Genomic DNA, 22119 nt, shown 5'->3' with positions numbered 1-22119 from the left:
CCTCACTAACTACCCTTTTCCAATATCAGACCATCAATTACTTTCCTTTCAGATAACATTTTCAACTATTCTATTACAACCATCTCTCTCCAACCACACATACAGAAATCATAATGCATTTGACCCAGCATTTGACTACTGCTTGGCTTACTAGCTGAACTTGGTACCTCAGAAGATCCAGTTCAGTTTCCATACTTGTTGGATTGTTGGTGATTCTTGTTTACAGCTGCCTAGTCCAGCATCTTACTCACAAATCCATTCTAGACCCCCTGTGATCTGGCTTCTCATCCTCTCCTGGCAGTCTAAAGGTCACTATTCCCTACTCATTCTTCTTGATCTCTTTGCAGCCTTCACCCAACCACTCCTCTAGACAGCAGGTATTTGTGACTGGACTGATTTTTATTGCTTGAAATCTTATCTTTCTGTATCTTATCTTTTCTTTTTATAACACTACCAATTTCTATACCTCTGTTGATGTTCCACAAGGCTCTGTCTAAGGCCCTCTGCTGTTCCCACTCTGTAAAACGTCTCTAGGCAAATTTATTCATTAAGGCAAGGTAATTTGGACTTTAGAACCCCATTTATGCTGATGAAACCCAACTGTATCTGTCTATTCCTGACCTTTCTCCTTCCTCCTTCAAGTCACCTAAAACAGAATCTCTTTAAAAAATAATTCATCATATTTCCTCCAATATATTCCCCCGTACCTCAGATTTCACACACAGTCAATAACATTACCATTCAATAAACCACATAGACAGAGGTATATGCCTAGGAATCTTGTCATATTCATCTATGAAACATTGCCCTTACCTCTGCTCAGATACAACTAAAATACTTATTCAGTCTCTTATTATTTCCCCCTTGACTACTGCAACTTATTCTTGCAGGTTTTCCAACATATCACCTTTTACAAATCCAGTCTGTTCTAAAAGCTGGTTCTAGACTCATTCATCTCATCAACCAGCTACTACGCTATGCATATCCCATTATCGGCTCCCAATCGGCTCTTGAATCCAATTCAAAAGACTAATATTCACATAGAAAGCCCTTAACCCAGAAGACCCTCCCTATAGCTCAGTTCTGATCTCAAAATAAACTCTTTCATGCAACCTTGCTCTGCTTCTGACTATCTCCTCTTTTCTCTTCTCATAGCTTGGTCTCAATCCAGACAGCAATTCTTCTTTCAGGGTTCTGCCTGTTTATAGAGCTCTTTGCCATGAGCTATTTCACCCCTCTTCCTTCCAAATACTCTCTGTTTAACATATCATAAACCTCAAATTCTTTTCATATCCCTTATGTTTCAAATGTTCCCTAACCCTTTAGGGTGTAAGCTGTTCCGAGTAGGGCCCTCTCTGTAAAATTATTCTACTGTTATTAATGAATATAAATCGCTAATGTAAATACTGATGACTGTTTTATATACAGTGAGTAGGCTGGCCAGCTATTGTTATTAATGTATGTAATTTATAAAATTATGATAGACCTAAAGCTATAGAATTTTGTTTTAATTTTATTTTAGCGTTTTTGTGTTTATAGTCCAATTCAGTATGGGCATCACCAATAGGCTTCCCAGTAGTTCTCAGAACCTAAGGATTTGAACCACTAATAAATGTTTTAATCCATTATATTGTTAACATAAGGCCCCATATTTATGTTGGCTTGCTGTATGTCAGTATGACATCTGTAAAATTCCCTCATTCAAAAAAGCAGCCAAAATGCCTTCTCAATAATTAAAACAATTATACACAGTGTGTCATTTTGGCGAGATTACAGTTAAAGGCATGTCACATGAGCAACATGTGCCATGTGCGTCATCAAAAGTTTTATATTTTTTCCTTGAAAACTATTTCTAAAACTTGAGGATATATGGGATCAATGAAAGAGGATGAATTATGATGATATTGTACTCAATATTTGCCATATATGGAGCTTCATGTATATTTTATAGGCGAATGATGTTGTTGTGCTACATTTGAATCATAAAATAACATGAAGAACACTGCTTTACAGCTAATTGTTTCTGCTTAAACTGTCAAATTCCAAGGTGGTTACTCTTTTTGCTACATGATGACCCTAGCAAACAAACAGCAGTTTGGAAGTTAAAATGGAAGATGAATTGTAGAGGATCTGAAAAGGAAGATAATCAAAAATTAAGAATTAGGATAAAATTCACAAATGGTTTGTTTTTAGTTGCAGGGATTGTTGACTCCCAACAGCCAGAGAGCATTTTCAGATGAATATTGGAAACACGTTATAGGGTAGAACTTTTGATATGAAGCAAAGGTAAACAGCTTTGAAGAAGGAACAGAAATATTCTGAAAGCTTGCTGTGATTATCATGTTGGTTAGCCAATAAAGATATCACCTTAATCTCAGTACTGATACCCTTTAAAGAGCATACAAGTTTAGCAGACACAGCAGGAAGACACTTTCATGTGGGAACCACACAAGCGTGTCGGTGTGGTATTCTAACATGGTCCAGAGAGTGATTAAACTATATGATGCTGTACACCTTTTTGCAAGGAACTGCTCTATACATTATATAATAAATAAACCAAACAACAGCATCAAACATCTAGCTTGATGTAATGTTGAAAGGCCATACGGGGGGGGGGGTCGTGGGCCACCAGTTGGACAGCATTGTACTCTTGTTTAAAACATGGCAACCATTTATAAATGGTATGTATATGCTCCATAAAGACACCTCAAACTTTCAACAATGTACAGCATAGTTCAGCAAACAACTGTTTATGAAGTATCAAGCAGTTACAAAAAGCTCAAAATATTAATATTAAATAACAGAAAGAAGAAAATGGTAGAAGAGCTGGAATAAAGAAAAGTACAATTTAGAATGGCTTTGGGGGTAGGCAATACAGTTTTATGAGAAGATGTTTTGAAGGAGTGTTAAATAACTACAAGAAAGCCAAACTGAATTCCACAGGTGGGGTGCAGCCTTGGAGAAACCTTGAAGACATAAATAAAGCATGTAATGAAAGACGAATACAGCAAACAAGTTTCACCTCAGCTGGTATCATCCTGAATTTGGTTTGTATCAGGCAATGATGTTAAAGTTACTGGGCAGTATATTTTTTGATACAAAATATCTAATGAAAACCTTTCATCTGGTACACTAGTCCAGGTGAAAAATAGAAGCAGGTAAATTTTATTTGCAAGGACTTGTCTAGTGATATTAGTACTGATCGCTAGGGTAGTTAAAGGTTAGAATTATACCTCCATACTCACCTCCTCAAACAAGTCAAGGCTGTATGTGTTATCATCATCAGCAAAATAAACAACCCCGGGTAAGCTGTTGTTTCTATTAAAGGTCTCCCTGAGCCAGCGCAGGGCTAGATTCCTTTGCATTGTCCCACGAGGTATACGTGGGTCACGTGTATCACCTCTTAGTTTGTAATTACGTGGTGTCTCTACATTGAGATGTGTATAGTTGAGGCCAGAATCCTGAAGTAATCTGGTGACTAGAGGAGTGCGTCTTTGGGAATCCTCCACCAGGATCCAGTGCAGGTTGGGTACATGCAGTAAGGTGTTTGATAGGCGTGTCAGCTCGGCTTTCTGCACTGGTCTGCTGTATGTTGGGGTAATGACATGGATAATAGGCAGGTTCCCCATCCATGGTGGGGGCCGTGTATACACATATTCTGTCCTCACAACCTCCACAATATCCTGATCAGAGGAACAATATTCCCTGGAATCAGAGCCTTGGCTCACATCCCTCCGACTCTCACTCCCGTCTTCTGTAATGAATAAAGCAGAGTCAGAGTCATACCTAATGTGAGAAATACCATTCTTATAACCATGGAAGTTACTTTTTATGAAAAGGCACAGAGACAGATGAACATTTCACTGTTCATTCTACACTGCTAATATGTACTAGGATGATTTTATTTTCTAATGGCTATTTTTATAATTACTCGTATCAAACTGTTATAAAAAGCTACGCTAACTGTCTAATTATATTTGCTGTAATTTACTCAAAAGTGTTTTTTCAGTTTCACCCAGAACAAAGAGTTTGCAGCTGAGCAAACTACATTTGTGACACTATCAGCCATATAATACTATTCCATTAACATGCCAGAGAGTCATGCAATTCCTCTACCAATCACTGCAGGATTCATTCGCAGTGGATTCTTCTGCATGAATTGTTAAACTGACCCATGTCTTTAATCAATGAAATAATATACTGTACAGTTCCCACTGCAACAGCCGCATTTAATTGTCTATATAAACTAAAAATGTAATTGTTTTTTAATTAAACTATTTAAGTTAGCCTTCTATTGACTTCCTTTGGCTTCTTTGGTATTTTTACATGAACAGCATTCAATCAGTCTAATTCCTGACACTTCACTACGATTTAATACAATTTGGGAAAAATGACAAGTACAAAGTATTATTTTTCTGTTAAATCACATGGGGGTACCTAACAATCATTATCCTTCCACTGATAAACCCGCCCCTTGCCCTTTTTAGTATGTGTACGTGTTTGCTAGTGAATAGAAGTATTGCTTGAATTGAACAGACTCTAAAGCCAAAACCCTGCAATAAAGAAGAGGCTGGTGGCTACAATATTTTGCAGAAATAGAGATAAGGGGAAAATATTAGGCTGAGCATGGAGAAAGAAATGCCAAACTTTAATGTTCAGAAGGGCAAATCAGTGAATAAGTTGTTTATGATTATTCGGCATAATTGTAGTTATAATGGTTCCAAAACAGAAAAACTTAAATGGGCTTGGAAGCAATAGTATGTTAATATGCAGCACAGTGACTTGTAAGCAAAACAAAAAGATGAATGGATAATGTAAGTGGTTATCGAGTCATAGCTAACAAAGGACTTTTCCTGTATTTTTTCATTTTATTTATTTCAAGGACAATAATATACAATTGTTTCTTTTCCCTTTTTTGACATCCTTAGCCTTATTCTTTAGTTTATATATTGAGTTTACAAGTTATGCTTGTTGAATTTCCTTATGTATAAAACAAGATATATCCTATTCCTTCTATCTTATTGACAATATGCATCAATACTCCTAGTCCACTTACTATATGTAGGTTGAATAACATAAATAAAATACGGGGCAAGCTGGTGAGTATGAGTAAGGTTGAAGTTGTGGTCAGTGATATAGGATTGAACCACAGACTGATGGGGTATAAAATAAATGGCAGTGGCATGATGTGATTGTGAATGCAGATGGGAGTAGGGGAAGCAGAATCTCCTCACCCTTGTGTGCAGTGAGCAGCGGGGACAGAGTGCTGTGGTGCCACACTGTGATGAGTAAAGTCCAGGGCAGAACGATCAGCACAATAGCCAGAATGTCCCTTCTTTTCAGCATCTCCAGGGTGGGCTGACCCCAGTGCTCCTCATTACCTGAGGAGGGCACCCCGATAGCACAGAGAACAGCAAAGCAGACAGGAGAGAGATCAGTATACAGACAAAGAGGTGCAGGAGACACAGAACAGCTCACACAATCACCTCTTACCAGTGATTATAACCCACCCATTGCAGCAGGCTGGGGATCCCAGGAGTTGCCCGGAAGGGAGAGGGAGGTCAAAGAGTTTCAGGGCCAAAGCCCCTCACTTCCCAGGACCTTATGAAGTGTTGGAGAGAGGGAAACCTGTGGGGAAAAAAAAAAAAAACATTAAACACTAGATGGCAGTAGTGATGCTTTTATGCTACTGATGAAAGCATCCCTTCTTACACAGCATAAAATCATAAAAATTGTTTCTTGTACATATAAATACTCTGTTCATGTGGTGTTATCTCAAACTATATTGCTTAATGCTCCTCTTAGTCTCTCTGTGCTGATGAATTGTATCACTTTGATTGTAAGCTGAAAGGGGCAGGATGTGCAGCACTGTGTATCCTTCTATTACAACTATATAGTTATATTATATATTACATTCTATCTATGTTATTTATAAAAACATTTTCCTCAAGAGCAAATAACGTGGTAAAATCATTAAAAATAAAGACATCTCAAAAAGCATTCTGGGGCTGCTTATTTCACCATTCTGTTGTCCTGCTAGGATCACCTTGGAGCTAAATACCAACGTCTTCAACTAATGCTACAAAGTCAGGTTTAAGTCATGGAATTCAGATACACTGCACTGATGGCCTGATACCAAGAAACTAAAACCACTGCAAGGTTCTGTAATAATAACAAATTGCACAGCATGACAACGAAATGCTACTGCCCAGAACCTTCTGCATGTACTATAGAGTACAGCCTTTATTACTCACCCACCATATTCAGTTGTCTCATACAACAGAAAATCTTATTTTCAAAACCTTTATTATCTACCAATCAGATGTGGACATCAAAATATATTGTTTCTTATGCACAAATGAATTGTATTTGTCTGAAAGGTGTTCTTCCTGTATCTTTCCACCATGCCTATGAATATTTTCTTTTATTATATGCACACATTTGCAAGCACTAAACAGCTGCATCACTTCTCCTACAGAGGTTTTTACTCTGGCTTGTGATTTGTAAAAATGTGCCAGAATATTCAGCTGAGCTGTACAAAAAGGGGGATAATAAACATAAACAATAATTTGCCCTGGTTTTAAAAATTGACAGTTGCTCATTGCAAAATTATTAATGATATAAAAATCTAAACACAAATGTAGTCTCCCATTATTAAACTTCTTTTTTTCTATGTCTGTAGTTAATTTGGCCAGATCAGTAGCACTTCCAATGTACTTTAGTAAATTTTTATTAAGCCATGGAGTGCTCTCACAACTTTTCCTTTTTCCATTATTAAACCTATCAGCACCGGTCTCTTTGAATCAATCTTAGACAATACATAGTGGCTAAAGAAACCAGTACCTAAACACTACACTTACAAAAACACCAAGAGGTGGTTGTGGATCTGTTGACATAGGAGGACGTTTAGTGAGCTTATTGACTTCTCTATTGTACTATACATTCTCCATGTCTGATAGAACAATGCTTTCAATGAGATCAGAACAATGACAGGGGCACTAATTGAAAAGTCCATAAACATGTATATGTATGATTATGCACACAGTCCATGCTGAAAAAAATAAAATGATTAATGTTGATATGATGTTAATACTATTAATATGAGGATTGGTAGGGCCAAAATGATTTGTTCTTAATAGGCGATACAATGCAAATACTAATATTTAGATCCTCCTCGCATCATCTCAGGCAAATGTAAGCAGACCAAGCAGGACCAACAACAAGCATAAAACAAAAAGGTAAGACCGAATAAAATGAGTGTAAAACTGAATAACAAACACACATCAAGAAGTTCCTCGGCAGCTCCAAACTTTCTTTAGTCTCATTTTAGGCACATGTGCAAAACATATTCAGGTGCACATTTACCACATTAAATTAGCTACAATCAGCAGACTGTATATATTGTAACCATGAATCTGTGATCAAACTTTAAAGAGGATATGATAGCTTCATTGAAACTATAAGGTAAGGGAGTTTGTGTTAAATCCTATGTATATGAAGTTAATAGTGTTAGACAACAGGACTGATGATCCGAAGGCAGGAGTGCTGCTGCAATTAGGTGAGTTGAGAAACTCACCTCAGATGGCAGTGCCCTACAAGTTACAAGGGCGTTAAAAATCTGCTCCAGGTAATTTTATCAAACTGGAAATTCAGCTCTTCTAGTGCAGAGAATGCAACTGATCTCTCTGTATTAGTGATGTGGACCCCCTTGGACCCCCTCCGATTCTGAAAAGGTGAGCGTGGAGGTAGTACAAAAGAGGGACTCACTGCTCCTCTTTGAAGGGTAGCATATAGATGTACAGGACAATTTGGCAGTGAACTAAAGATACAATATCAGTATATCATTATACTGTTACTGTTGGGTAGGGATGTAGCGAACTGTTCGCCCGCGAACTAGTTCGCGCGAACTTCGACCGTTCGCGTCCGCCGAATGTTCGCAAACGTTTGGGAACGTTCGGGAACGTTCGCAGTTTGAGTTCGGGTTCGATCGTTCGACCATTCGAATTCCTTCGACCGCTAAAAATCGAACGATTTCCATTCGTTCGAACGATTGTAAGCATTCGATCCAATGAAAAGCATTCGATCGAATGGCTTCGATCGTTCGATTCGAATGAAAATCCTTCGATCGAACGATTAAAATCCTTCGATCGTTCGAATCGAACGATTTTAGCGGTGTTCGAAGTTCGCGAACGTTCGCATTTTTTGCCGGTGTTCGCGAACGGCGTTCGCGAACACCAAATCGGCAGTTCGCTACATCCCTACTGTTGGGCAATTAAACTGGAAGATACAAGGAAAATACAGTTAACAATTGCAAATCACATGTAGTAAACATTAAGCTATTTGGGCAAATCTGAAACTCTATTTCTGTGAGGTTTTAAGTGTATGGCTTGGTTCTCACATTGCCAACGAATAACTGTATGTCAGAAAATGTTTTGGGTTGATGATCAAGTTACATTCTATACAGATAAGTTGAGAAACTTTTACAGTTCTTATTATCGCTAGAAAAATATATACATATTAAAATTGTCACTGCAAGAGCTTACATTAACTCTGTTACATTATCCAGAACTGACCTTTTATACACACAACCAATGTACACATATTTCTCACAAATGAGGCTTTCAAGACTCTGTTTATTGCATTCCCCGGTGATGTTAATATACAGTTCTTGATTTATTTGTGTGTGTGTGTGTGTGTGACTCACTAAAACTCACTAAACAGAAAATGTTGTGTATTGCCTCAAATGCCCTTGTGGCCTTGAATTAGTGGGGCAAACATCAACGAAAATTAAAATTAGACTCAATGAACACAAGAGTACAATTACAAATTACAAACCGGAACAAGAACAAAAAAGAGAAATAGTAGAAGGAAAAAGATACAAAAAGGAGACAATATTAACAAAACATTTCTATGAACAGAGACATACTGTCAGCCAGATTAGGTGGCAAGTTTTGGAAACAGTGGAGGCAGCGAATCATAATAAAAAACAAAAATTACTGTTGCAAAGAGAGAATTATTGGATTTTGAGGTTGTAAACAGTGTATCCATGTGGTCTTAATGAACAGTGACATTTAAGTTGCTTTCTGTAATATGCAAAGAGTAACAATGCATTTGATTTTGAAACAATGATCTAATACTTTTAACTTTATTCACAGATAACCAGCTAGGAATATATACATGTACGAGTAATGATAATTTACCCAGTTGGTAATGTGTAGCTTTTTATAAAATTTTTCACCATGTGAGCAGTATGTGACTGAACTATAACTCTATGCAATGTATATACAAATATATGTGGACTTTAAATGGACAATAATTGGATTGGACACACCCACATGAATGATGTCATAGGGGTTGGGTGTTGAGGTGAATTTAAGGACTAATTTGGCTCACTTATGTAACCTGACGAAGGGAGGTGCAAACCCCCCGAAACGTTGTTCGGCACTTGAAATGGCAAAATTGGCTTAAAATAAAGGATTTATTGCACAGCAAGAAGAGGTGTAGTGCTTGCCTTTCCTGCGAATATATTGCTAAGTGTTGACATGGCCATGCATCTAAAGAATAGCACCACCGTATCCAACAACACCTGAAGAGTGTAAGTAGTGCTCCCCATATCCCTCATTTTACATTGAACAAAAAGATTGCATAAAAATGTGAGGAACTAAAGCCTTTTTTAACACAATCACATCATTTCAGGGACTCAAAAGTAATTGGACCATTGATTCAAAGCTATTTCATGGGCAGGTGTGGGCAATTCCTTTGTTATGTCATTATCAATGTAGTAGATAATAGCCCTGGAGTTGATTTGAGGGGGGGAGGGTGCTTGTATGTGGATCGCCTCGTCTTTTGATCGACTATCTCCCCGAACTGCCTCAGGGTTTTTCCCCATAGGCTACAATGAAAAGTCGCCTGCGCTAATGCACACACGGCGATGCGTTTTCTATAGTCGCCCAAAGTTGCCTCACTTTGCATAAAAAGTTTGAATTATATTTTCAACAACTCAAATGTCTGGTATTTATTAAACTGATGTAAAAATCAGCATCTAAAAGCTGGCAAGTTTATGTAATAGTCCATGGTAGTTGTCCTAGGTTAAATTCAAGCCATTTTTTAAATTGAGTTTTCAAGCTTTACCTTTTTAAAATTAAGATTTTAAAGATTTGATTTTTTAAGCCTATAAACAAAAAAACATTTTTTTCATGATTTTATTAGATTTTTTCATCAGTAAGGCTGACATTCAAGTTTTCCTAAATTGTGAGTTTATTCGCATTAGAAAAAACCTCACAAATTAATTTTTTGATAAAAATAAGCTCACCAATGACTTTCTAAAGCAGCTCTGGGCAGGGGGTCACCAACTCTATAACTGTTTTAAATTGATACATGTAGCAAATTGTAGCAGTTCAGATAACCTGGATTACTGAGCTGGCAGACTGAAACACCAGAGACAGGAACATTCGCCTTTAAACTTTGGGAAAAAAAAGTTCAAAAATAAAAGATGGAAAGCAACTGAAAAAAAGTATTTATTTCTCAACTGTAAAAAGTGTTTGGAAGGTGAACAAACTCTTTAAGAAGCTTCTTCACACTTTACAGATAAATTACACTGCAACAAATGTACTTCAGTAAATATACTTCAAATATGTATCATACATTGACATTACCACTAAATTGAAGTCCAGCCTCCTGGTAGCTTAAAAGGATAAAATGATCACATGCTAAAAGGGAAGTATACATGGTTTCCTCTAGCATTTTATGTGACTTTTATATTCAGGACATTTTTGAAGATATTACATGTTCACAAATATTAATTACACAGAAATATTTCTTTATGTATCAATAAAAATAGACATATGCACAAATATGTTGCCAAATTTTATTGTAGCACCCCAACTAGCCATTTGCTTTTGTTCCTTACAGTTCTTGTCTCTGAAGTGAAATCAATATGTGTTTTTGTCTCTGTATTATCTTTATTCAACAACATTTTTAACCATTCCTTTGGAACATGTATTATTTATGAAAGCAGCAAGTTAACCTTAAAAGCTAATGCTAAAACGCTGTCTTCTTTAAATCCAATTTTATATGAAGTTGTTTACAGATACAAATACCATTAATCCTTCAATGTAAAGGTTTGATGGTTTGGTTTCACTCTCAGAGACCATAGGGTAATAAGTGTGGGAGCTCTAAAATAGACTAAATAGAGCACATATTGACCTGCTTTTGCACTTCCACACTTGCAGTGTGCAAAATGCAATTTCAGATGCAAATCACCATGCTTTTTATCCACAATGCAGCTCTTCTCACATAATTCACATAATTCTGAGTGGATGTATTGACAACTATGTGAAGGTGAAGACGTATGTTTGGACACAAGTACCTTAACTAATTATATCATTAGCCACTCTCCATTTAGTCCATTTTAGAGCATCCACACTTTTTGGTTCCTTTGTAAATTACTCCTGTGGTTGCCAATGCTCCTATCCTGCCGGGTAAATGGCGTGAAACTGCGTCTATTGATGTTTGTAAACCCTGGAGCTATTACCACCTAGACACTGAATAATTCTGGGGTAGGCAGTGCAAAGTGTCATTAGGCCATTGAATCAGAGGAAAACACCTTATTGCACACAAGGATGCAACGCTGCAATGAAAATTCTAGATTGAACTTGCTTCTGATTTGCATCAAAATACGAATTGCACTTGTGATGCATTAGGTGCAGTTGTGGTGGCCACAACTCAGATACAGAGCTATAACTACTGGGGGCTGCCATTGATCTTTAAAGGTGTTTACGTGTGTGGCCATTCATGAGTCTGGGGGGTGTCTGGGCCTGCACCCTAGTTAAACCACTGTAATTACAAGAGAAAATGCACCATTATGGGTAAGAAAACATAGTGGTTTGTGCTTGAAATTTAACTTTGCACATTGCACCTGCATTTGTTTAATACCCCTTATACAGTATCTCTGTATTAATAAAGCAATGTATAAAACTAAAACCAGTTCCACACACCCATAAGGATGGAAATAAGTGAATAGGTGGGGAGAAGCCATTTTCTCCTGTCCCATGTACACTAGTGTTCAAAAATTTGGATTTACCCAGAGATGTTTTTGACAGAAATCAATACATTTATTCACCAAGGCAGCATTAAAGTAGTAGCTCACCATTAAATAAACTTTAATATATTCAAACAATTTGCCTTTTATGTGTTTTTTTTTTTATTTAGCTTTATATTCAGCAGGCCTGTTATCTTGTTGCTAGGGTTCAATTAACCGTTGCAACCTGGCAGAGATTTGAATGAGAGACTGGAATATACATAAAAGGAATTAATAAAAAGTAGCAATAACATTAAAACTGTAGCTTCCATGAGTAGCAGTCTTTTGGCTGCCTGGGTCAGTGACTCCAATTGGAAAGCAAGATAAAAGCAAATAATTTAATGAAGGCCAATTGAAATGTTTGTGGCTATTAATGCAACTTCACTTAAAGGGATACTGTCATGGAAAAAATGAATCAGTTAATAGCGCTGCTCCAGTAGAATTCTGCACTGAAATCCATTTCTCAAAAGAGCAAACAGATTTTTTTATATTCAATTTTGAAAGCTGACATGGGGCTAGACATTTTGTCAATTTCCCAGCTGCCCCTGGTCATGTGACTTGTGCCTGCACTTTAGGAGAGACATGCTTTCTGGCAGGCTGCTGTTTTTCCTTCTCAATGTAACTGAATGTGTCTCAGTGGAACATGGGTTTTTACTATTGAGTGTTGTTCTTAGATCTACCAGGCAGCTGTTATCTTTTGTTAGGGAGCTGCTATCTGGTTACCTTGCCAATGTTCTTTTGTTTGGCTACTGGGGGGAAAAGGGAGGGGGTGATATCACTCCAACTTGCAGTACAGCAGTAAAGAGTGATTGAAGTTTATCAGAGCACAAGTCACATGACTTGGGGCAGCTGGGAAATTGACAATATGTCTAGCCCCATGTCAGATTTCAAAATTGAATATAAAAAAATCTGTTTGCTCTTTTGAGAAATGGATTTCAGTGCAGAATTCTGCTGGAGCAGCACTATTAACTAATTCATTTTGAAAAAAATGTTTTTTCCCATGACAGTATCCCTTTAATTTCACTTTTACCTCTTTCCAAATATATTCTCTCTTTTCATGGCATACTTTGTAGTCTTTTGTTGTGCTACACTCAACATTAAAACATTGTAAATATCTTAGAGACAAGATGAAAGACTGGATGCTCTACTACAGTTATTTAGTAACTCTACAGTCTATGTTATCTATTAATCTTTGTGTATGTTTTTTGGATTGCTGAAAGGCAGCAGTGCTAAGCACCATGCTACCGTACTACCCTATAGCTGAATCTACTGTGCTGGTTGTTATAGTCTATATTTCACTAGCACCGACAAGCTGTTCTTTTGGCTGTTGAGTTGTTGGGCATACTGTAATTCTGTACTTTTGGCCAAGAATATCCTGACATAACGTATGGTCACAGCAGCTGTCAATGTTCTCTTTTAACTGTCTGTTGCATGATATCAAGGTGTGAAGCCTAGAGCATGGAGTTCTTTCTATAAAATTTCGGTCTCAGAATAACACATTTAATTTATCAACTCAATGTCCTAATGGGCAGATGGAATAAGATAGTAAAAAAAATGCATAATTGTAGGTAATCTGCTTTTGTCTCATATAATAGCTTGACTGAGTGAGGCTGTTTATAATCTTGTTCTGCACTATTAAATAAAAAGTGTGACTGAGCTATCCAAAATATATTGGTTCACTTGCCTATTACTCACTAAACTGCGCTTGTGTCAAAGAAGGTGCATTATTTTGTGTTGCTTTATTAAAATATAATATCTTCAGCTTTACAAGCAACTTGCATTTTCAAGGACTAACATAGCATCTAAATGTTTGTATTTTTCTTTATATATTTCATGATTCTTTAAAATATTGTGTTAGAATATTAACTTTCAAATATACATGCTCCATTATTTGTTGTACATTTGTCTGGCTTAGAGACATTTACTAAAATAAGAGGAAGGCTGGTTTAGATTTAGGACACAACACATCTTGTTTCAGGTCAAACTAAAAATTATGCTTCTTTTCATATTGAATGCTTTATAGACAGTTTCAGGACAAAACAGTGACCCAGAATGCATGACTTCTACGTGACTTACATGTCTCAGACAGTATAAATCAGCTTGAAAGCAACATCAATAGCTTAGCATTAGGAAAATCACCCCAGGGGAATAGCTTTAATGCTTCATTTAAAGCATTACCTTATGTTTTATTGTCTTGCCATTGTTATACAGGGGCCAAAGGGTACATTTGCATACATAAATGGTGTAAGAAATAACTATAAAATCAATGAAAATGTATTTTTGCTGGTCTAAAATAGTTTTTGAGCTATTTTTTACATTAACAATATTGCTCAAAATGAAAATATCTAAATTATAGTAATGGTCTTTATTTTCCCTTATTGATACAGTATTTCAGCATTGTATTTAGAGACAACTCATAGTATGGATTTAACAACGTTTGTTTTGACATCACGTGCCCCCTGTGACACATCGAGGCATAGCAAACCACAACATATGTTTCAATGAAAATGTTGTTTTTATCTATTTGAATAGAATGGCATGATGGAAGATAAAATGCGATATGATTTAAAATTTAATACAGGTATAGGATTTATTACCCAGAATGCTTGGGACTAAGTTTCCTAATAAGATCATTTAAACATGCTGCAAATATAAATTTATGCAGCTTAGTTAAAATCAAGTACAACATACTGTTTTATTATTACAGAGAAAAAGAAAATAATTTCATGAAAAAAAACCTAAAATGATTGCCTTCTATATCTGTATCATGTGTTAATATTTGATTCTATAACGGTTGGCAGTTCCTTCTCCCGTAAAGTCACAACCTTTTTTATTTTAATTTGATCAGATATTTTGGAAAGCACCCCTAATCTACTTTAAATTGCTGCTAACAACATCCACTTTTAAAAACTCACCCTATCCTTTGATTGTGTGTGTATGTACTTTATTTGTTTAGAACTCTCAACATCCCTTTAAGCAGCATAACCAACAAGATGACTTCTAGGAAACAATGGGATGCAATTATTAAGTAAATATAATTCTGCTGTTATTAATGTATGAACGGTATATGGTTTTAAAAGACAACTATCAAAAAAGCCCATGTAATTTATCTTTTCAACCTAGATTGTAAGCTCTACTAGGCAGGGCCGTGTGACATTATTTAAATAAACTTATACATACTGTATATACATATAAAAATCTGAAACCACATCTTCTCATACATGTCATACTAAAAGGATTTTTCAGTAAACCCACAGAAACATGCATCAGGTGCAAGATGAATGTCACCCACCCAAATAGTTCAAAGTGATTGAATATTAAGATGGTATTGTTGGTCCTTTATTTTATAATGCACTTCTGTGTATACCCACAACCTCTAAAACACCGATCTAATCTTTGTTTTTTAAGAGAATGCAAGCAACTCTCAAGTGTGTTAGGAAAACCATTAACAAAGATCTCACATAATTTAAAGACGTTCAAGCTTCGAAAAACACAGATCCCTGAAATGCAGACATGAGAGCTGCATTTGCACAATTATGTGAACCTGTCACTGTAACTGATGAAACAAGTTGGTTTATATCATCTTCTTAATGGACCAGTCATAAAGACCATACAAGGACCTGCAGCCTTAAAAGCAATACAGAACCAGAGATGGTAGAATTCTGAGATGATTTTATTGTCTGACATATTTGTCAGTACAATTTTACCTTGATTTTATTACAATTATTTTACACAATCACACTACGGGTTTGCTCTGCTCTATGGGTTTTACTTTTTATGAATGCAATCTGCCGATTACTTTATACATTGGGCATATTCCACTTAGACACGAGTGCTTTAAGGATAAAATTTGTCCACTATGTTCAGTGACAGGCAGGTCACATTGACAATAGTAGGCAGCATCAGTGTTTTTTCTCCATTGGCAGAGAAAATGCATCAATGACACAGAGTTGGAAGCAATTTTGGGTATCTGGAGTTGGAGTCAGACTCCTAATAAGCACTGAAAATAACCAAATCAGATTTAAAGGAATTTTTCAGTGTAAAAATAAAAACTGGGTAATTAGATAGGCTGTGCAAATTCAAAAAATGTTTCTAATATAGTTAGTTAGCCAAAAATGTAATGTATAAAGGCTGGAGTGATTTGATGTATAACAAGTCAGTCAGAACACTACTTCCTGCTTTTCAGCTCTCTTGGTTTACACTGACTGGTTACCGTGGTTACCAGGCAGTAACCAATCAGAGACTTGAGGGGGGGGTCACATGGGTCATATTTGTTGCTTTTGAATCTGAGCTGAATGCTGAGGATCAATTGTAAACTCACTGAACAGAAATGTACCATGTGGCCCCCCTTCAAATAGCTGACTAATTCAGAGTTATAGAGCTGAAAAGCAGGAAGTTGGATTCTGGCTGTTTTATTAGGCATCTGTTCACTCCAGCCTCTAGAGCCCCCTCTATCCCCATCCCAGCACAACCTGCACCTCCACCCCATCGCACAAGGGCGCACACGCGTACTAGAGGCACAAATATCTTTTTGCTGTCCTTTATTTATATAGCACAGACACTGCTACTTGAAGCATGCAAGGGAGCCTTGTACTTACTGTCTGGTCAATGCAGTGTTAAACAGGACTCCATTCCACTGGAACTCCTTACGCACCAAATAAGAAGCAACCAGAGAACTGCTGCAATATGCTAACATAAGAGTAACTAGGGTTCTGTAAAACATACTCCTCACAGCTGAAACTTTTGTTATGTGCAAACTAGCATGAAAAAAAAACAAGAATAAAAGTCACTCTTTCGAATACCCAAGAATAAACAGCAATTATGTTTTGTTTCTGTTGAAAAAGAAAATGTCCAGAAACAAAAACACTATTTATTCTGGTAAACCATTAAGGAACCTGAAGAGAAAGAGCCACATTAGCCAATTATTCTCTCCAGAGTCATTTAATCTAATTTAATGTTAAGGATCCACACAGATTCAAAATTGAAAAATATCCAAAAAATAATGTATGACCATTGTTCTCAGCCCTGGCAATGTAGGCCATTGAATTCAATAATTCCAGGAGTCTCTTTTGACATGTGCATTTATAACCTAGTATGAAATATTAATATGACAGAGTCCCCTGACAAGGGCATATAGTGGAGAGTGGCTCTATGTTTAAGGTACTATTAGTTCTATTATAGCAACTGTAGATAAAAATGTTACCAATGACACGGAAGCTCCATTTCATACATAAAAAATCTCTTTGGATTCTTGTGCAGTTGATTTGTACTTAATTTCCATTGTAAGCTTTATGCTCAAAGTTGCCAAAAAAGTTCCATCACATAAATGAACATCCAGGCGTGGATGTCAAGATATTACACATTAAAAACTCATTAACAAAGTAACCTACAGTAGATCTAATTAGCAGGGAGATACTGTGCACTGTAATGTGAAGATAAATGCCATCAGGGCAGTGCTCATTAAAACACTGGGGGTTGATAAGCATCCAACATCCATTAAAAAAAAATCAATAAACTGTATGGAAGTAATGTCAGATTTTTTTGAATATCCAGTTTAAATGAGAATGTGTAAACATTTTATAATCTCTTCTTTGACTAGTGTAACAAAAAAAAGCTTCACAAGCTTCAAAAGTTTCCTTTTATTTAGCATTTTTGCATTATGCTCATGTCAATGAAACCGACTCCATGTAATCTAAATATGGGTAACCAAAATTTCACATGTTACCCATATGTTTCTGTTTATTCAATTATTGTTTTACATATGAGATTAAAGTAATCTTTAATCAAAAATTGCAGAAACAACTGGTCGAAAGCTCTTTGGGACTGGAATCTCCTTCCTGCTGTGTCAGAGGAAAGTGCAGAGAATGGAGGATCTGATACAACTAATTAAGGGTCCACTGAATAGCCTCTGATAATAAGCTGCTCAAAGGCTATTGCTTAGACAAGGAGAGGTGGTTTGTTTGTATACAACTCAAATTGCTCTGTTAATAAAGGAAGAGTATGGGTAAAGTCAGTGAAAATAGACCAGCCTTCTCCAGAAGGCTTTTTTAAAAAAAATAAAAATTAGTAATGAGTAGTCAGAATGTATGTTCAACACAAGTTATATTTATTGTGCTAATTTTTTAGCAAAGTGTTTTTAGGGTTATACTGTCCCTTGAGAAGTCAGGAGAGCTCACTAAGCAATTGCACAGAACCGTCTCTTTCCATTACAAAGAGTGAAGCATGCTCTGTAGTTCTGTAGCTCCAAGTGAAGCATATGGTTTACTATTAGTGATGGACGAATTTATTCGCCAGGCGTGAATTTGCGGTGAATTCCCGCTCCAATTTGCCGCAGGCAAAACCGAAAAAATTCGCCGGCGGCAAAAAAAAACGGACGGATTAATCACACAGTTAGGCCAATAAATATTTGGACAGAGACAACTTTTTTTTCTAATTTTGGTTCTGTACATTACCACAATGAATTTTAAATGAAACAACTCAGATGCAGTTGAACTGCAGACTTTCCGCTTTAATTCAGTGGGTTGAACAAAAGATTGCATAAAAATGCGAAGAACTGAAGACTTTTTTTTAAACACAATCACTTAATTTCAGGGGCTCAAAAGTAATTGGACAAATTAAAAAACTGAAAATAAAATGTTAATTTCTAATACTTTGCTGGCAATGACAGTCTGAAGTCTTGAACTCATGGAAATCACCAGATTCTGGGTTTCCTTCTTTTTAATGCTCTGCCAGGCCTTTACTGCAGCGGCTTTCAGTTGCTGTTTGTTTGTGGGCCTTTCTGTCCGAAGTTTAGTCAACAAGTGAAATGCATGCTCAATTTAGCTTTATTTGGCTGCCTCTGTCCTGTGTCACATCATCAATAAACATAAACACTAGTGTCACACTGCCACTGGCAGCCATGCACGTCCAAGCCATCACACTGCCCCCGCCATGTTTTATAGATGATGTGGTATACTTTGGATCATGAGCTGTTCCACGCCTTCTCCATACTTTTTTCTTGCCATTCTGGTAGAGGTTGTTCTTGGTTTCATCTGTCCAAAGAATGTTTTCCAGAACTGTGCTGGCTTTTTTAGATGCTTTTTAGGAAAGTCCCATCTAGCCTTTCTATTCTAGATGCTTTTGAGTGGCTTGTACCTTGCAGTGCAACCTCTGTATTTACTTTCATGCAGTCTTCTCTTTATGGTAGACTTGGATATCGATACACCTACCTTCTGGAGAGTGTTGTTTCTCTTCACCGTGGAAATGATTCTGCTATCATCCACCACTGTCTTCCATGGACGTCCAGGTCTTTTTGCGTTGCTGAGTGCTTTCTTTCTTTCTCAGGATGTATCAAACTTTAGATTTTGCCACTCCTAATATTGTAGCAATTTCTCAGATGGGGTTTTCTGCAGCTTGTTTCACCTGCATGGAGAGCTCCTTTGACAGCATATCAAAATCTTTCACATACAAGTACCCCCCTCAATTCAACTCCAGGGCTTTTATCTGCTTCATTGATAATGACATAATAAAGGAATTGCCCACACCTGTGCATGAAATAGCCTTTGAATAAATTGTCCAATTGCTTTTGAGCCCCTCACATTTTTATGCAATCTTTTTGTTCAACCCACTGAATTAAAGAGCAACTGCGTCTGAGTTGTTTCATTTAAAATTCATTGTGGTAATGTACAGAACCAAAATTAGAAAAAAGTTGTCTCTGTCCAAATATTTATGAACCTAACTGTATATACTAAGGGGCCAATTTACTAATGTTTGAATTTTTTTTGTTTTGCCAAATTGTATTTTTTAATGAAAATGTTTGTAAAAACTACTTGTAGAAGTCAATGGGACTTGTTCTTTATCAATTGTAAAATGTTTCTGCTTTGAGTTTTTAGAGGTTTTGGGGGTTTTTTCCACTTGTAATTGCATGAAAACTGTTAGAAAAACAAGGATTTTTAGGTTTTTGGATTATTATTCGGATATGTTTTCTGTTTTTATTTGTTCATGCTTTTTATTTTAGGATCCTTTAAAGACAAGTCAACCGCAAAATAAAAATTTCCCTAATAAAAGAAAACATAATTCTAAACAACAGACCTGCCTTTAATGGGGAACTAAAGGTGGCTGTAGATGCGACAGTGGTCGCAGGACAGACCGTTAGTTTTCAATACAAACATGATACAGCTGGATCGTCAGATATACAAGCAGAAACAATAGAATTCTACCTGTATCTGACTATTCAGCACTACTAGTGGCCGGCGTTCGGGTGTCTTCAAAGGCGCCCAATCAAAATTTTCAAATTTTTCCAGTCCTGAACGTAGAGCTGAACAATATCCAAGTTTTCTGCCGACATCGCTTGGCTCATCTCCCGCCATACACTCACTGACTATCGTGTGAAGTTTGGAAAGTTGCTTAGAAATAAGGTTTTCTTTTATTAGGCAAATTTTTATTTTGGGGTAGTCTTGCCCTTTAATAAATAAGATAGGTATTTTTTTTTTAAATACATGTTTTTTTCATGGTTTAAAAACCACACACATACAATTGGGTCTCCACATGTAGGAAAGCATGCATCATTGAAAGGTCTCGTTAAAAAATTGTAAATAAATATATTTCATTTGTTTGGTGAAGCAACAATACATATAAATATATTTGCATGTAAACCAGTTTGTTTGCAAAGTCCCAATTTGGATTTTCTTAACAGCCATTGACAAATCTGTAGATGTATTGTAGCATATTTAAAAATGAATTACCCAAATATCACAAAAAGTAATGCATACTTACAGTATTTTAAATGGAATTAAATGTCAAATAATCAATCTATATATTAGTTGACAGATTAATCACAAAGAATGACATTTTTGAAACTAAGAAAATTAAAACAAAAATTCTGGTGAAAAATCACAAATAGAAACTTGCAAGAATATCCATTTAGTGTGTTTGAAACAGACTTTTGATAACATTGTACATTGAGACTCACATTTATCAACGGTCAAATTCATGAGAGTTTTTTAAACTCCCTTAAATTCGAATATATTTGAAATTCAACTGGGGGGTTAAGAAAATAGTCAAATATCTTAAACTCGGACAAATTTTACCGATTTGAAAACTCGAATCAAATTTTACCAAACTTGATTCAAATTTTTTCTCTGAAAAAAACTGAAATGTCAGGAATGCTACAAACAACTCCAAGTTGCACCTCTCCCACTGACTTATACAGTAATTCGGCAGGTTTTAGGGCCAGAGTATGATAAATTTTGAAAATCGAATTAGAATTTTTTTAAAAAACTCTAATCAAGTTTGGATAATACCATAGTTGAATATGACAGTTTTGACCATAAAAAAAATTGAAAATTTGAATTTGATAAGATTATTTAATATGCCACTTAATTTGATCTGTTTCTGAAGTATTCATTTTGGGGGTATAGTTTTCCTTTAATGTAGTGAATAAAGCAGTTTGATAGCAAACTTTACGTATCCACTACTCATTCCTTACACTTATGAATACTTTGACAAATTTCCAACTTCTCTCCTAAAGTACTCAGTAGAGACTACCAATGCGCAAAGTAACCATGTTTAGAAAACGGTAGACCTTATGAAACAGGTTAACTGGTATAATCATTTGAAACAGCCCCCCCCCCCTTTAAAATTCAGATATCTCTGGATTGGGTCCATCTGAAATGTAAAAACAGGACTATTTCTCAAAGATACTGTAAATTTCACTAAGAGGATTTTTTTCATAGTGTTGCAGTACTGGGGGGTTTGTGAAGCTAGTATTATTTAACTTCATGGAGGAAAATAATGGAAGTGTATAAGATGGACGGATTGTTTAAGTCAAGAAACATAAGTGGCTAACTGGTAAGGGAAAGTAATTGCAGAAAATATGTACTGCGCAGTTAATGGCATGCAGGCTGGAGAAGAAAGTATGAAAGTCAGAGACTGCGGGCAGAATGAGGTTGCTCTGTTAAAATGGAAGGTGATGATCATAAGCCTTAGTGCGATATCAGAGCAGTAGCTGAGGAGAAATATTGGAGGATGTACATGTAAATGCCATCCTTTGGCTTTGCCAT

At 36.3% G+C, this 22119-nt stretch overlaps 1 protein-coding gene across 3 annotated transcripts in view; it reads right to left on the bottom strand.

The window, feature by feature from the left end:
• b3gat1.S (beta-1,3-glucuronyltransferase 1 S homeolog) overlaps positions 1-22119 on the bottom strand; it is a 54492-nt gene that overhangs the window by 16060 nt on the left and 16313 nt on the right. The window contains exons 2-4 of one of the 3 annotated variants that reach the window (XM_018227683.2): positions 5494-5628; positions 5235-5381; positions 3246-3754 (exon numbers count right to left, since the gene is read on the bottom strand). In XM_018227683.2, the coding sequence (XP_018083172.1) occupies positions 3246-3754; positions 5235-5346 (621 nt within the window). In that variant the 5' untranslated portion in view covers positions 5347-5381; positions 5494-5628. The remainder of the gene's footprint in view (positions 1-3245; positions 3755-5234; positions 5382-5493; positions 5629-22119) is intronic. The other 2 variants (XM_041571280.1, XM_041571281.1) reach the window with 2 other exon arrangements.

Source organism: Xenopus laevis, chromosome 7S, assembly GCF_017654675.1.
Source record: "Xenopus laevis strain J_2021 chromosome 7S, Xenopus_laevis_v10.1, whole genome shotgun sequence".
Classification (NCBI taxonomy): Eukaryota; Metazoa; Chordata; class Amphibia; order Anura; family Pipidae; genus Xenopus; species Xenopus laevis.
The sequence above is the reverse complement of the archived record's forward strand: the minus strand, read 5'-3'. Positions and strand labels throughout refer to the sequence as shown.